The 16,737-nt window shown below is 41.2% G+C and overlaps 1 protein-coding gene across 2 annotated transcripts in view; it reads left to right on the top strand.

Annotated features, from left to right (window-relative positions):
• MED14 (mediator complex subunit 14) overlaps positions 1–16,737 on the top strand; it is a 71,970-nt gene that overhangs the window by 42,634 nt on the left and 12,599 nt on the right. The window contains exons 17-24 of one of the 2 annotated variants that reach the window (XM_080831168.1): positions 5,456–5,616; positions 5,707–5,853; positions 6,503–6,594; positions 7,749–7,901; positions 8,222–8,491; positions 11,839–11,979; positions 13,532–13,643; positions 16,190–16,321. In XM_080831168.1, coding sequence (XP_080687294.1) covers positions 5,456–5,616; positions 5,707–5,853; positions 6,503–6,594; positions 7,749–7,901; positions 8,222–8,491; positions 11,839–11,979; positions 13,532–13,643; positions 16,190–16,321 — 1,208 coding nt within the window. The remainder of the gene's footprint in view (positions 1–5,455; positions 5,617–5,706; positions 5,854–6,502; positions 6,595–7,748; positions 7,902–8,221; positions 8,492–11,838; positions 11,980–13,531; positions 13,644–16,189; positions 16,322–16,737) is intronic. The other variant, XM_080831169.1, reaches the window with a different exon arrangement.

Raw genomic sequence — 16,737 nt, 5'->3', positions numbered from 1 at the left:
TAAAGCAGAGTTTGGCACCTGTGGATGTCACGGATTTCTGCGCAGAATTACTATGGTCTGGGGGAGGCTTCCTTTTCACCTGCCAAGTGGGGATCCAGCACCACTTGGTATCTTAGGATGTCTTTCCTCTGCATTCCTCTTCATTCATTTAATGGCTGTTTACTCAGTATGACTGTGTATCAGGCTTGAATTCTGCTAGGGCCCTTCAGGATGGTCTGGATTCATGTGGTAGGAGGATCTGAGCTAGTTCAGAAGCCAGAAGGGGTATCCCTGAGGAAGTACCAGTTGTATTTGGACTGAGGGAGAGGTGAGAATTAGCCAGAGGAAAGGGAGATTTGGGGGAGGGGCGGGGGTAGAGTGGGCAGTACTGACCAGAAGGGATAACTGCTAAGGTGGTGGCAGTTTTTCTCTTCTTTCTCAGAGAGAGCTCTGTACCCTGGAACTGAAAGGAGGTCAGAGTGGTGCAAGTTGAGAGAGATGACTCTGGAGCTGAGCTGTAAATGGGAAGGGGTCAGATCCTAGAAGGCTTTGTAAGTGTCCTTAAGGATTGTGGACTTGATCCTAATGGCGGTACGAAGCCATCAGACGATTCGAAGCAGAAACTGACATCATTGGCTAGGTGTTTTTGAGAGCTTGTCCTGAAAGCCATATCAAGAATCAGTTGGAAGGGACCAAGACTGAGTGGTGTAACCGGTTGCTGAAGTGGTTCACACCAGAGTTTTTGGTAGCTTAGACTTGGGAAAGGTCCACAAGGACTTAGGGGATGAAATATTCAAGGGTTGGTGAGGAGATTGGTGATGAAGGAAAGAGGAGAAGATGGCACAGGTGCCTGTTGGTTTTATCTTGGGCACGTGATAGGTGATTGTAGTGTTTTCTGAGATAAGGGACACCGAAGATGTGAGTTTGAAGGGGCTTTGTTAGGTTTGAGGTGCTTATACATCCTTTTGGCCAGGCAGGGCTGGATCTCAAGCTCTGGCGACAGGGCTGGCCAGGAGGAGTAAATGAGTCATCACCAAGGTGGTAGAAATTGAGCTGGGATGTTAAATAGATTGCCAGGAAAGAGTATACAGAGGGAGATGGGCAGAGGGCTTGGCTCTAAATGGATCGAGGACCAGGGGCCAAAGGATGCTGAGAAGGAAAGTCAACATGGTGCGTGTGCTATGGAAGGTGACCAGGATGGACTTGGAAAATTAACCTCCCATTTATGAGATCAACCTTTCTGGTGCAGGAAACAGTTCTATGGGGGCGGGGTAGGGTGGACATTTGTATTGTTTCTTAGATGTTGCTTAATAATATAAATCACAGAAGCAGTTTTTTATGGGATTCCTCTGACTACCAAGACATGGCAGCTCGGCCAGTGGAGCTTTCATTTTCGTTACTTGGGAATCAGTTGGTTTCCGGGGCAGGTGGGAAGAGCTAGCAGACAGCAAGTACTCCACCCGTGTGTCAAGGTGCTCACTTGAGACAGTTGAACTAGGATAGCTTCCCTTCCTGGCTGTCTGAACACCATCTCTACAAAAAGTTCTTGGGAGAGAGAGCTGGCCTTGTAATGGAAATCACTAGGCCAACGTGATACTTTTAATGGCTTCTGGTTTTTAATTACTTCTGTGTGAAGAAGTACAGTGGTTTGGGGTTTTTTGTTTTTTTATCTTTTCACTCTTCTTGGCAACTGCAGATAAATAGTGTTAACATTTATGTTCTGTTCTCTTAGTTATATTTTTCATGTTTTGCAGGAGTCTTAAAATATCTTGTTCTCAGCATTTTTATGAAGAAATTTCAGTCCCCTTCCTGAATTCAAGAGAACCCATAATATAGTCCTACCTAGGAAGGAAGCATTTCCTATTTTTTAAGCTTCATTTAATAATACTTTTTGAAAAGTCTTTATTATATCCTGGCTATTATTTTCTTTATTTAAAACTTAAATGGAAAAAAATGTAGAGAAATGGATAAATTAATTTGTCTAGTAACCTCCATTATGAGGATTATAGGGATAGGATGTAGAAATGAAGAAGGAAACAGTAAATAATAAATGTCTAAACACAATTTTACTAAATAAAAATCTGACATAGGTCTAATATATAATTGCTCTCATACATTTAATGTTTAGAAAGTCTTAAGCCTTGGGGCACCTGGGTGGCTCAGTCATTAAGCATCTGCCTTTGACTCAGGTCATGATCCCAGGGTCTTGGGATCAAGCCCCCCATCAGGTTCCCTGCTCAGTGGGAAGCCTGCTTCTCCCTCTCCTACTCTTCCCTGCTTGTGTTCCCTCTCTCACTGTCTCTCTGTCAAATAAATAAATAAAATCTTTTTTTTAAAAAATCTTAAGGCTTTATTCCTAGACATATTAATACTACATGGGAGTATGAGTTGATACATCAAAGCTTTAAAATTGAGTACATTTTTCTAATCTTTGATAAAAATATGTTCTGTTCTTGTTCAACTTATTTTTTTGAGTCTCTGTTGAGCAGGCCTCCTTGAAGTATCTGTGAAAGTATCATGGTAAACGCCTTAGACTGGTATTGTCCATGGGCCTGTTACCTTGTGTAGATTCCCAAGAGCCTTGATCCAGCAGCACAAAGGACTCAGGTGTCAAGAGCAGCATGGTCACAGTGCCTCCATTTGAGTCTTGAGCAGACTTCCCACCTTCTCCTGAACTAACACTACTGGGCCAGTGGCGCTGGTCTGCTAGCCACACCCACAAGGTTTTTTCATCTTGTCCATTGTGTTTCTTTGCCTCTTGTAGTTTATGCAAATAATGCATAGGCACAGTTCATTTTTGCACGGTTTGTGACTCAGCTTCTATCAGTTATGTGACTCAGTCCTTCTGCATTTGCATGTGCAACCTTTATAAAACCCTTTTCATTTTCCTTGTGGGCACAATTGCATTTCTTGAACTAGCGCATTTAGTGATCTCCCCGCTCATGCACTGAGGGGCCCTAATGTGGTTACTGGGGTTTGTAAAACCCCCAAAATGAAACCGACATACGGCACAAGGTGGTGGTGCTGACACCCATCTGCCCTGAAAGACCAGAGCCCAGTTCCTACATTCTTCCCATACTCAGAATTACAGGAGAAACCTCAGTCAGAAGTAGCTGTTTAGATCAAAAACCTTTTTTGGACTGGTAGAAATTTTCAGATAAAGTTAAGCCATTGTCCAGGAAATATCTTCCTCAATTCTTCATTTTTGGTGACTCTAGTAGTATTTTGCAGTATCTTGAGTTTATAATAATTTTGTTTCAAAGGGTTTCCTTTTAGGGAACTAGCCATTTTCATCCTTGGGTGGGGGAGGATCAAAGTTATAATTATAGTTTATTCTGTTACATTTGTAACCTTAAAAGCAAGTAAATAGTTTCCAGGTTCCTTGAAGCTGAGCCAATTACTTGTGTATGACAGATGAAGAAGGCAGCATAGAATGCACTCTTAGGATCTTGCTGTCCCTAGAGCATAAACTGAAAGTCTTACTCTTTTATTTAAAGACATGCTGGCTTCTATGGGTTCATTTTCTAACCAGATGGATTTCACAAAACACCTATTTATATGAAAGGAAGATAATGTACTGCATTATTATATTTTTAAAATCAAGATTTAATAATCGATCTGAATTGGCTGCTTTATAACTCCAGTGGGTTGGGGTTATGTTTTCAGAGATATGGATAAGGAGAAGTCCTCAGTATACCTACGAAATTGACAAACATATATGCAGTGTATGCAATTTCTGTAATTACCCCAGATAACGTTGGACAAAATCTTTCTGGTAGTGAGTGATAAAAAATTATGTAGTGTGAAAGATTAACATTTTTTTAAGGATTTTATTTATTTGAGAGAGAGAGCGTGCACGGGGGGGGGGGGGGGGGGGGGGGGGGGCTGGCGCACGGGGCAGAAGGGAGACCAGCTGAGCAGGGAGCCTTGACACAAGGCGTTGCAGGGCTCGACACAAGGCTCATCCCAGGACCCCAGGATCGTGACTTGAGCCAAAGGCAAATGTTTAACTGACTGAGCCATCCAGGTACCCTGGAAAGATTAACTTTTGAAATGTTTAAATATATATATATACACACATTTAAGAGGAGCTGTGGTGGAATTTGTAATTGAGAAAATTTTAGTACTATGTTAATTATCTTTTTATGCAAACTGTAGCTGTTTTCTCCCCTACAAAATTTTTTTTTTATCATCTGCAATCTCTGTCTTTCTTTTGCCCTCTTGAATTGTTTATTCTAGGCAAGTGGTTCTCAACCCCAGGGCGATTTTGCCCTCTAGGGGACCTTTAGCAATGTTGGGAGATATTTTTGGTGATCATTAACTGAGAAGGAGGGTGGGAGGTACTACTGGCATCTGGGAGGGAGAGACTAAGGCTACATAACAAAGAATTATCCAGCCTAAAATGTCAATATTGTGGAGGTTGAGAAACCCTATTCTAGGTGTTTCTGAGTAAGAGGCCTGAATCAAGATTCCATGTTTCCAGTTTTTGTTAGACTTAGATGCAGATAATCATTATACCAAGTCTGAGAATTAACTCACCTTCCCTAGGAGTTAAAGGATAATGTGTAATTTAAAAATATATTATCTCATTATCTTATCTATTACTGGGAAAAAAAGTGAAAATATGTTACCTCATAATGTTTTATGACAAGGTAGTTCATAAAGCTGCAAGAGGAAAATGGGTAGGTAGGTATTTTACACCAAAGCTAATACATTCCTCTTCTATATGTGATACATTTAAGTGAAAACATATTAAAATGAGTTAGTACATGCAAAGCTTCATCACATTGTGTTACCTCTGCAAAAGAGGCGGGGAGAGATAAGGAACCTGGCATTTTATCTTGGCATCAGTGAGACTTGGGTTTACCACAAAGGGAGCTAACCTACATGATTACCTATTGTGTCAGCTGCCATGAGCACTTTTAATGTACGCTGTGTCGTGTTTTCAAATCAGTGACACGTATGGTAATTATCTCTGTCGTGTCATTGGGAAACTGAAATTCAGAGAGGTTAAATGTGGCTGGGTCAGAATTAGAATGCAGGTCTCTGACTCCAAAGTCTGTGTTTTTCCACTGTATCATTGTGTTCTCAAAGAGTGATTTTACAAGTATTCTTTTCCCCTTAGCTTTTCCATTAGGATGTTCTAGATAGGTTTCATAGAAAGCCAGTATTCTTGATTTTCATGCTGAAGAATCGTAGTGTTTCTAATAATAGGAATAAGGATGAAGACAGACATACTTTGTTCAAACACTCAAACACTACATTAAAGTAAGAGGTCCTAGTCTATGTTGATTTGAGTAGAAGTGGGTCCACTGCTGTGAATTGCTGCAAATAGCTTCCTTCTTGCGGCAGAAAGCACCTAGTAGTAGAGCTTGAACTGAAGTTCTAATGTGATAGCCCTATTGTTGTTGTGTAGATTGTGCTCTTGCTTTTCTGTGATACAAAGTATACTTCATATGCTGTCTTTCGTCGCCAGAATTCCTCCCTGTAAGGGTGTGAATGAGGAAACCCAGAAGGCTCTGGACCGCTCTCTTCTCGACTGCACTTTCCGATTGCAAGGTAGAAATAACCGCACGTGGGTGGCGGAGTTAGTGTTTGCGAATTGTCCACTTAATGGCACTTCTACTAGGGAGCAAGGTGAGATGCTTCACTCACTTTGTCTTTGCATATTTCTGGGGTTTTCTTTTTAGTATTGATACTTGTTAATCCTCTTTTTTAATCCTATAGGGCCATCGCGGCATGTTTATCTGACATATGAAAACCTGTTGTCTGAACCTGTTGGTGGTAGGAAAGTGGTTGAAATGTTCCTTAATGACTGGAATAGCATTGCACGATTATATGAGTGTGTGTTGGAATTTGCACGTTCTCTACCAGGTACATGTGATAATCTTCCTCCCCCCCTCTCCTCCCCCCTTTTTTTAACTGAAGAAGAAAACATCATGAAAAAAACATTTCAAAAGAATATCTAATGAAAAATAAGTTTCCCTTCTACCTCAGGCTTTCCCCCAGAGACAACCACTGTTAGTTTCTTATGTATCCAGAAATCTTTACTCCGAGCTCTAACCATATTGTAATAACAGGTAGCATTTATTGAGAGTCTACATACAACGTAACAGTTTGCTTGTGTTAACTGGCTTAAACCTCACAGTCACCCTGTGAGGTGGATGAGTTATTCCTCAGTTCAAAATGAAGAAAAGAAGTCACTGAGACTACAGAACTTACCAAAGGTTGCACGGCTAGGAAAGGGCAGAGCTGGAATCGGAGCCTCCTAACTGCTGTGCTGTACTGCTTCAGTATCTGCCCCCTGCCCTAGACCCCTTCTGTAGAAATGGACATGGAAGCCTACTGTCTATGCCATCGCATTCCTTTTTTTTATTTTTAATTTTTTTTTGAACGAAATTATGTATCTAGAGATCTTTCCAGCTAGGCATAGGATACTGCCCAGATGCCCTCTTCTTCAAATATGTGTTTTAAAGTTTTGCATGCGTCATCTTAATTTCCTTTTTGCTTCCTTTCTCTTTAGACATACCTGCTCATCTAAATATTTTCTCAGAAGTCCGTGTTTATAATTACCGAAAACTTATCTTGTGTTATGGAACCACCAAGGGAAGCTCAGTAAGTCTGTGAACTAATTAGAACTAAGGTTCCTCTCATAGATCCTTTAAAAATCAGCAATTCAAAAGTTATGAAAACTGCCTTGAACTAATTGAGGACTCAAGTAAAAATTAGGGTTAAAATGGTAAATTTTAAATACTTTGATGATATATAGTAGACTAGTATACTGTAATGCTTAACTCTTTTTAAAATTGAAAGCGAAGGGGCACCTGAGTGGCTCAGTGGGTTAAAGCCTCTGCCTTCGGCTCAGGTCATGATCCCAGGGTCCTGGGATCGAGCCCCGCATCGGGCTCTCTGCTCCGTGGAGAGCCTGCTTTCTCTTCTCTCTCCGCCTGCCTCTCTGCCTACTTGTGATCTCTGTCAAATAAATAAAAAAATCTTTAAAAAAAAATTGAAAGCGAAAATTAATGCTGTCTTTGATGGGTTATATAATCTTGATGAGTTTTAGACCAGGTAATGTACTTTTGGTGTTTGTATTTTTTTCTTTACCGATTTCAAATCTGGTTAGCAACATGATTACTGTCCTGAAGATTGTGAATGGTTTTGAACAATACTGTATGTTTATGCTTTTGATCACATGATTATTAACATTTTTTGATCCCGTCTCAATCTTAAAGGCATTCCCTGTAATCTCTGTTTATTCATTTTCTTCCCACTCCATAGGTGAAGTCCTAGAAATTTAGTACAAAAAATTCAGCCAGCTGGCTTCTTTCTGGACTCTTCCACATCAAGTAATATCAGAAATTAATCAAGTGTTTTAAAATCTATAAACTAAAAGCATCTGTGTTGGAAGTGGCTTCCTTTCCCTTTATGACAGTGCTCACATAGACGGTGACTTTTCTCCAGTCCTAGATAAAAACGAAAAATAAGAAACACCAATAATAATTTCCAAATAAAGTTTAATCCAGATTTTTTCTTTAGCACCTTCTCTGTTTTATTTGGTGGAGGTGGGCTAATAAATACCTACTCCACAAATGCACCGGTCCATAGTAACAACACTTTTGGAGTTTACAGAGTCCAGTCTTCTGACTGGCTTTCCAGAAAGACCTCATGTAGATCTTTGGCATTTTGCCTTACTGTTTAAACATTGTTTTTTCTTCTGCTTGAATCTGTTACTCTCTCAGTTTCTGAAACATGTAATCTCTTTGATTTAGATTAGCATCCAGTGGAATTCCATACATCAGAAATTTCACATTTCTTTGGGCACTGTTGGTCCAAACTCAGGTTGCAGTAACTGTCACAATACCATTCTCCATCAGCTTCAGGAAATGTTCAACAAAACACCAAATGTGGTTCAGTTATTACAGGTAATTAAGTTTATTTTCTTTGTAAAACTGTGACTCCGACGGTGTTAGAGTCTCATGTAAAACCAAAAATCATGTGGGCTTAACTTGTCTTCAGTGACAAGGGTGCGTGTTTTTGTCTTTTATATCTTGCACTCTTCTTGGAGAATTTTCTTTGATTCAAAGTGGATGCGGTGATATAATTTGCATTCTCTTCAAGGAAAAGGTGTATGGAATGTTCCAGGAAGACCCTTGGCTCATTTATGACTGTTAGACATGGAAGATTCTGAGGCTTTAGCATTTGTATGGAAACCGTCTGCCCTCACTCTGTGTGTTCCTTTTAGGTACTCTTTGATACTCAGGCTCCATTAAATGCCATCAACAAACTCCCCACTGTGCCAATGTTGGGCTTGACCCAGAGAACCAACACTGCTTACCAGTGCTTCTCCATCCTGCCACAGTCGTCCACCCACATCAGACTGGCCTTTAGGAACATGTACTGCATCGACATTTACTGCCGCAGCCGAGGCGTAGTGGCGATACGGGATGGTGCCTATAGTCTGTTTGATAATAGCAAGTTAGTGGAAGGTTTTTATCCTGCACCCGGACTAAAGGTAACTGACTTTAGTATTACAGCATAAGTAAATGTAAATATCTCTAGAACAACTCTTTTAAAAGGGGGAAATAACAGGGGAGAGCAACAGATTCCTGTTTAATAAGCAGCTGTGTTAGTTCATCACCTCTTCAGCGTCCTTCCAAAGGAATAGGAAGTTCTTACAAAGCGCTGTGCCTATGTTGTATGAGATGATAAAATTTCCTTTTCTTGTAATGCATAAGGTGGATGATACCAAAGAGAGTCCTTTTTGCTAGTTGGAATTTTAAGGAGCTTCAACAATGTCTTTCTTATCGATTATTGAGAAAGTTTGATTCATCAGTTCAACCATGAAGTTTTTTTTAAAATATAGGGTCCTGGGCCACAATCCCTGCAGATTCTTGTATAATAGCTCAATTGTATATGCTTATAGTTTAGAGTCAAATAGTTCCAAAGGCTTGTTTTGAAAATTAGTGGCTTGCAATGCAGTCTTGCCATTTTCCTGCTCTGTTTTCAACTCTTAGATGGTGATTCTCTTGGTATTTACATCCTTATCTCTAAGTAACATGCTTACAGTGCTGTTTGTGGACTTCTTAGTTGAGGGCGTTATCTGATCCTCACAATGCAAGATGAGGGTTTAATTCTTTTTTAATTCTTATATGCCTCTTCCTCCTCCCAGGCTACTTGCAGTATACCTTCTTTTTTTCCTCCTACCCTTGCAGTATGGTTAGGCAGCAATTTTGATCAGATGATTTTTCAGTATTTTCATTATTATAAATATGTAAACAGTATCCACCAAGCTGACTATAATTACTTTTTCTTTCTTCAACATTTTATTTTCCTGGGAGTTAATAATTTACTTTTTTTGCTTAAGTTTCTGTATACTTATCACTAACTCAACCTTAAAGCCTCTCCCATGTATGTGACTCTCCTCTCAGTGCATTCACGTATCAGAAACCTCGCTGGTTTCATCTCGAAGAAGTCTCTTCTACAACAACCCTCTGACCTCCAATCTGAAATGGTGTGCCCCAGACCCTTTGCACAGTGTTGATTTAGGAATCTACAGAAGGGTGGGGAAGAGGGAGAGTCCTTGGCTTCTCTCTTGCGTGGCATGCCCTATGGTGTGGACTGCCAGTCTTTTTCTCAGTTTATTCCATTGTTTTGGTAGAATACGGTCTACATAGTTTCCTGGGAAAAGGCACATGGGAGGTTTTTTTGAGACTTCTGTGTGCCTAAAAACATCTTTAGTTTACCCTCATCTAATTGAGAGAATGGCCGTGTATAGAATTTGAGGTTACAGGCATTTTCTGTTAAGAATTTTGAAGACATTGCTCCATTGTCTTCTAACTTCCGTTGTGACTATTGGGGTGTTTAATCTTGTTCCAGTTCTCGAACCTTATGTAACTAAGTAGGCTCTTTCACTCTGGAAACTTACATCCTTTTGCTGTGGGAATTTCCTTGTATTATTTCTCAATTCTTTTTTGTTTTCTCTGTTAGCTCTTTTTGGTACCACTACTATTCTGCTGTTTGGTATCCTGGACTTATCCTCTGATTTTCTTATTTATTTCTTCACTTATTTATTTTGTTTTTCTCTCTCTCTGTTTCTGGGAGATTTCTTCATTTTTTCCTTTGAGTCTTTCTGGTTTTGGTAATTTGTTTTGCCATCTTTTAAAAAATTTGCAGGAGCTCTCTTTTGTTTCTAAGTGTTCCTTTTATGCCATCTTTTTTGTATATGGCTATCTTTTATTTTCTTACCCCTTTTTTTCCTATGTAATCTCCATTTCATGCACCTTGCTTTTTTGTTTTGTTTTGTTTTGATCTCTTTCATATTAGTGATTCTTAACTCACAGCTTTTACTAGAAGGTGAGTCTTACTGACTGTAGTCTTCATTGTAGGCTCATCTGCCTGGGCCATTTCTTTGAGTAACTCCCAGTGTCAGTAGATTTAGGTCTTTTTGAGTACCAAAAGAGGAGTATTCAAGTCTCTGCATAGATGGTGTGCATCTGGCCCCCAACTTTTGGCAAATCAAGTAAGAGAAGGAAACTACTATTTTCAACATTCAGTATGTAAACTTTAATCATCTTTTTTTTTTTTTTTTAAGTAATCTCTACACCCAACGTGGGGCTCGAGCTCACAACCCCGAGATCAAGAGTCGCATGCTCTTCTGACTGAACCAGCCAGGTGCCCCATAATCTTCATTTTTAATACAGCATTCCTCTCGATCGATGCTAGAGTCCCCATAGCCAGAGAACCCTCCACCAGAGTGGTAGAAGTCAAATTCACTCAGTGAGAGTGACAGAAGCTCTGGGAGGCTTTCAGTGTCTCTTAAAGAGACTTTTGACCAGTCCTATTTTTAGTCCCACTTTCATCCCCACTTCCAGGGGTGTCTAGTGCTGCCAGTTCCTACGTGTCTTGAGGATCTGGACAGAAATAGCTTTGCTTCTTGGCTTTCCCCAGTGTTAGCTTTAGGATACAACTTCCTTACATTGGATAGTTCACTTACCACTCAGCCATCTGCTCCGCAGCCTCCAGGATTCATTGCTATTTTTTTCTTCTCCCATTCTCTCTGTATTTGTAACTTACTGCTTTAAAAAAATTTTTTTAGGACTTTCAGTGGGGTATTGGGAAAAGATAAAATGTGTGTTGTAAATCCATCATCTTTTATTAGAAATCAAGTGATGTACTTTTAAAAGCTTCCTAGTGATCCTGGTAAGCTTTTGATCTATATTTTTGAAGATGGAGAAGGTGAAGAGTATTAAAAGGAAGAGAATGCTTGAGACACAAATTCTGGTAGCCTTGCTTAATTTTTGAAGACCTATCCCATAAGACGAGATTGTCCCACTCTTGGTGGTTCAAAATTTCAGTCATGTTAAGATAAAAAGAGGAAAGATGGCTTAGTTTCTGCATTCAGTTTTCCTCTGTCATGTTTTCTGGCTTACAAAGTGAGGACTCTCACCAAAAAGGAAATTTCCCAAGTCATTGAAATTACTTAGATGGCCATCATACAACTTTTCTTTTGTTTCCTGCATTTCTGGTTCAGAAGTTAATAAGGAAATACTTATTATTTATGAGGAGGTACCAGGGTATACTTCTCTCTTCGACTTTGTGCTTGCACAATACTTCTTAATTGACAGGATTTTTAACTTAGATGTTGTTTCTGTTGTTGCAGTTAACCAGTTTCCTCAGTTTCCCCCATTCAAAATTATCAGTATATCTTCCAGGTTGTCCTCATAGTAGTGGCTGTGTACCAAACTTCTGTTTTAGAGATGGGCATAGTATATTTGTTTCTCTTAAAATAGTCTAAATGATTAAAAATATGTTACTAAAGCTAAGTAAGATAATCTGAATTCTACCTGTTTATATCCGTAGACATTCCTGAATATGTTTGTTGACAGCAATCAGGATGCTCGAAGAAGGTCTGTAAATGAGGACGATAATCCCCCTTCTCCCATAGGAGGAGATATGATGGATTCTTTAATCTCACAGCTCCAGCCACCACCTCAGCAACAGGTGATGTTTAGCTGAAATTCTAAATGGTATCATATTCGTCTAACTTAATGGGTTCCTCAGGTGTCTGAGCGTCTTTGTTAAAAGGCAAGAAGATCCTTGGTGGGCCCAAGGTGTCCAGGAAGTCCATATGAAAAAATAGTGACAGAGGGAGAGAAGGAGGCTTCTAGTGATGGCAAGTGAACAGTACCAGAAATAGCATTAACCTCAGTCTTGTGCACTTAAAATGATGTGAGGTGATCAGCCATGTGATCACAAAAGAGGATGATATCCAAATGGCCAGTAAGCACAGAAAGGGTGTTCAACATCATTTGGCATCACAGAAATACAACTTAGAACCACAATGAGATAATACTCCATACCCACAAAAATTGCTCTAAGAAGAGAATTGATTATTCTTGGCAACATTTTGTATTAGCAGCAACTGAGACTCATTTACTACTGGAGGGTACAGGAAATGGTCTAACAACCTTGTGGGGGTGTTTAGGAATATTCCAGAGCACTAAATCTGAACATTAGGCATAACTGCGATTTTATAATTCTACTCTTGGGTATATGTACGACAGAAATGCATCAAAAAACACGAGTGTTCATAGGAACGTTATTTATGTAAAAAGTGGAAACTAACCCGAATACCAGGCAACAGAATGAGTGGATAAACTGGGTCTCTTCCTACAGTAGAATGCTTTACAGAAATCAAGAAAACTATTGCCACGTGTAACTGCATGGTGAATCTTACTGACATAATGTTGAACAAAAGAATCCAGACACTAAGGAGTACATTCGGTATTTATAGGAAATGTGAAAATAGGCAAAATCAAGCTTGAGTGACAGACATCAGAACAGTGCTTACCTTTGGGGCAGTGATAACTTTGAAGGTGTATGAGGGAGGCCTCCAGGGCACTGGTAGTATTCAGTGTCTTGATCTCTGTGGCGGTGACATTCGTAAAAATTCATCAGACCGGACATTTTCTAAGATTTGTGTCCTTTACTATATGTGATTTGTACCTCAAATAAAAAACTAGGAAGGATTACATGTCCTAGGTTTTTCACTGCTGGAGATGAAGGTAAAGGTGAGGAGAGGTCAGGTTAAACTACTATATTTCATTGGCTTCCAAAACTCCACCAGATGTAAGATGCACTACTTTTTATGAACTGCCAGAAACAACACTGCCGGGTAAACTGTACCATGCCATGAATCAGAAGATACACCCTGATTTCAGAAATACTAAAGGGGTGGGGGAAGAATCTTGGAATCTGTGAAATGGTAGATAAACAATACAGATAAATCAGTGATATGGTAGATAAAGTAAGCAAAAAACATCTTGAGGGATATAAACAATGGTATTATAAGGTCAGGAGTGAGTTCTTGCTGTTTTTCTAAACATTTTGAAAGTCAGGGAGTTTTTAAAAATTTGTGGTATTGAAGTGTATTTTACACATTTTCGTATCCCGTGCTTCCTGTTTGGTAACTGTGTGAAGGTTAACTCATCAGCCGTATGTACGATATACTATACGCACGTGACTGACCAACATGTGCTTTTTTTCTTTTCAGCCATTTCCCAAACAGCCAGGATCATCAGGTGCTTATCCCCTTACTTCGCCCCCTGCGTCTTACCACAGCACAGTTAGTCAGTCTCCCTCTATGATGCACACACAGTCTCCAGGTAAGATATTACTTATTCTCTTGTCATGTTCAGCTTTGACATCCAGAACATACACGCGCACACACACACACACACACACAAGCACCACACACGCAGCCTAGACCTTCAGAGACCGCTCCTTATCTGTGGCTAGATACCTGCCATTCGTTCCTTATGGCAGGGTTATGAATGCTGAGTTCGTGACTCAGGAACACTTTAAAAGATCTGAATTAAGAGGAGGTATTGTCACCCAGAGCCAGGCTCACGGTACAGCTCCAAGAAGAGCTGATCACAACACGATTTGTGTTGGGCCAACAAATCGAGTCCTGCCCACCACCTACCTGTTTTTGTATTTTGGGGGGAACCCAGCCACACCCATTCCTGCAGTGTCAGGGCTGTTCTCTTGCTAGGATGACCCCTTACATGACGAGTTTGCTGAGTCCTAGTATGTATGAAAGGTGCCCTGCTCCACAGAGTGGGCCAGTGCACAGCCTGCTTGTCCCAACAAAATGGCTCTGTTGGCAGCCCCGTGAAGCACACTATAGAACTACTTGAGGATGCCTAATTGTTGGTGTCGCTTAAGCTCTTGCCCTGGGCCAGATGCTCCACGGCGCTGGGGATTCAGCAGCGAGCCAAATACAGTTCCACTCTCGAGCGTGTCGTCTGGCAAAGAAGACGGGTATCAGATTTCTTGGGTAGATAACCCCCTTACCTGCTCAGCAGAGATGGCGGAACCACAGATGAAGATTTGGAAGTTACTGTCATGTCGCTGAAGGTCACTGAAGGCTGAGCTGGGTGGGTGAGCTCAGCCCCTGCGGAGTACTGGCAGCTGCTTCCCAGGTGTAGGAGCCTGAGAAGGAGCTGCTAGGGAGCAGGGAGCAGAACAGGAGATGTGGGCAGAGAACCCAAGGGGTGTGCATTTCTAGGGTATGAGTGAGGTTTTATGTAGAAGGAAGTAGAAATAATTATTTGGAAATAATTACAATGCCAGACAGGTATATAGTGCTTGCTGTGTGCCAAGCCGTGTTCTGAGCACTTTATCCATTTAATCCCCTCAGCAAACCCACAGCTGAATCTCTAAACGACACTGAAAGGTTATCACGTTGGTGAAAATACTGCACATAAGGCACTGTGTTAGGTATTAGGTGGAGGATACGAAATTCTCTTAGGAGTAGAGAGTCGGAAACGTGAATACCGAGGATAGTGATGGTAATGTAGTGAGTGTCTCCATGTCACATTTATTCGTAGTTTGGGGAGCATGGTTCCCCCTTTCCTGATCCTCAGTAGAAACTAGTCCTGTGGCTAAATCCCATCTTTAAGCTCACTGCTCTCAGTTTTTTAATGTCTGCCATCTAGACCTCTCCCCTGAACTCGAGTCTTGTGTTTTCCAGCTGTCTAGTCAGCATGTCCTTGTAGATGTGTAGACAATGGCTGAGACTCAACTCCTAACACCTGCCTGCCCACCCCCGCACCCTGCCCCACCTCCCGGAAACGGCAGCCCCTTCCTGCCTGCCGCTTGGCCAGAGCTGTTTGAGTCATGCTGGACTCCTTTCTCTCACACCCACTTCAGTCAGTTCCAGATACTGTCCACTCTGTACTGAGATTTTATCCAGATGCTAACCCTCCTCAGCCTCCACCTTCGCCCAAGCCATTAACCATCTCTCACTTGGGTTATTACTCTTGCCTCTAACTGGTTTCCCTGCCCCTGCCCTGTGGTCTGTTTTTTACACTGTGGTTGGAGTGATCCTTCCGGAACAGAAGCTAGTTTATAACTCCTTTGTTCCAAACTTTGCAATGGTTTCCCATCTCGTTCAGGGTAAACCCTAAGTCCTTAGAATGGCCTACAAGTCCCCGTGTGATCTGGGACCCCCACCACCTCTCTTGTCCTCAACTCCTCCCACTTCCCCGTGGCTCGCACTGATCCAGCCACACTGCCCTCCTCCCTGTTATTTTTGCTACTGCCTTTGGGGCCTTTGGACTAGCTCTACTTCTTGCCTGGAATATCTTACTCCCTGGGTATCTTCACACCTTACCCTTCAATTACTCATGTGCCCCCTTCTTAGAGCAGTCTTCTGGGGTTGCTTTATAGAAGGAACAGCACGCATCTCCACCATTACATGATACTGCCCCGTTTCCTTGCCCAGGTTTTCTCCATAGCACTTACCACTGCCTGACATACATTTGATGTCTTCCTCATTCTACTAGAATAGAAACTCCATGAGGGCAGGAATTTTTGTCTTGTCAACTGCTGCATCCCCAGTGCCTACAGAAATGCTTGGCATGAAATTACCATTCATGCCCACTTGCTGAAAGAGTGAATGAGCAAACACAAAAGTACACAGGATATTTTTTTTTAATTCAGTCAATATAAGAGCTAAAATTTGGGCCCCATTGAATTGATCTCTCTCTCTTTTTCAGTAACAGAATCATTCCAGATTTCTTTGTGCTATTTAAGGACGCTTAACCACTTATTTCTTTAATCTGTAGAGAGAGTCTTAACTTGAGGTCCTTGGCCAGGACATAGTATGTGTCCTGTAAGATCATCTATAATTATTTTCCTTTATTAGGAAATCTGCATGCTGCCAGCTCCCCCAGTGGGGCTTTGAGAGCCCCTTCACCAGCGTCATTTGTTCCAACTCCTCCCCCATCCTCGCATGGAATCTCAATAGGACCAGGGGCCAGTTTTGCTAGTCCACATGGTGAGTCCATACATGGAAATCGCAATAGCTTAAGAATTTGACGTGAAAGTAGTTTTTTGTTAAATAAATTATTTTCTTATTGCAAAATTAGCACTTTGTTCGTTGGGGAAATCGTCAAAGAAAATGAATTTGTCCTGATCCCACCACGCAGAGATCTACCAGTTAGTCTGTCTGCTTTAGACTCTCTCTCCCCCTCGCTTCTGCCTTGCTCTTCCCGTCTAACCCTAACCCCCCGGCTTGCCTGCCTGCTCGCCTCTCTGTTGCTCTCCACCTGTCTGCTTGTCTCTCCTCTCAGACACCTCCCCCCACAACTGGGACTATACCATATGTATTGTTTTGAGACTTGAATTCTTTAACTTTCCAACTAAAAAATTATATTTTTAATTGGTTCAAATAAAGAATACAAGAGGTAGCCA

The sequence above is a fragment of the Martes martes genome (assembly GCF_963455335.1).
Source record: "Martes martes genome assembly, chromosome: X".
Classification (NCBI taxonomy): Eukaryota; Metazoa; Chordata; class Mammalia; order Carnivora; family Mustelidae; genus Martes; species Martes martes.
This window is presented reverse-complemented; position numbering and strand designations above follow the sequence as displayed.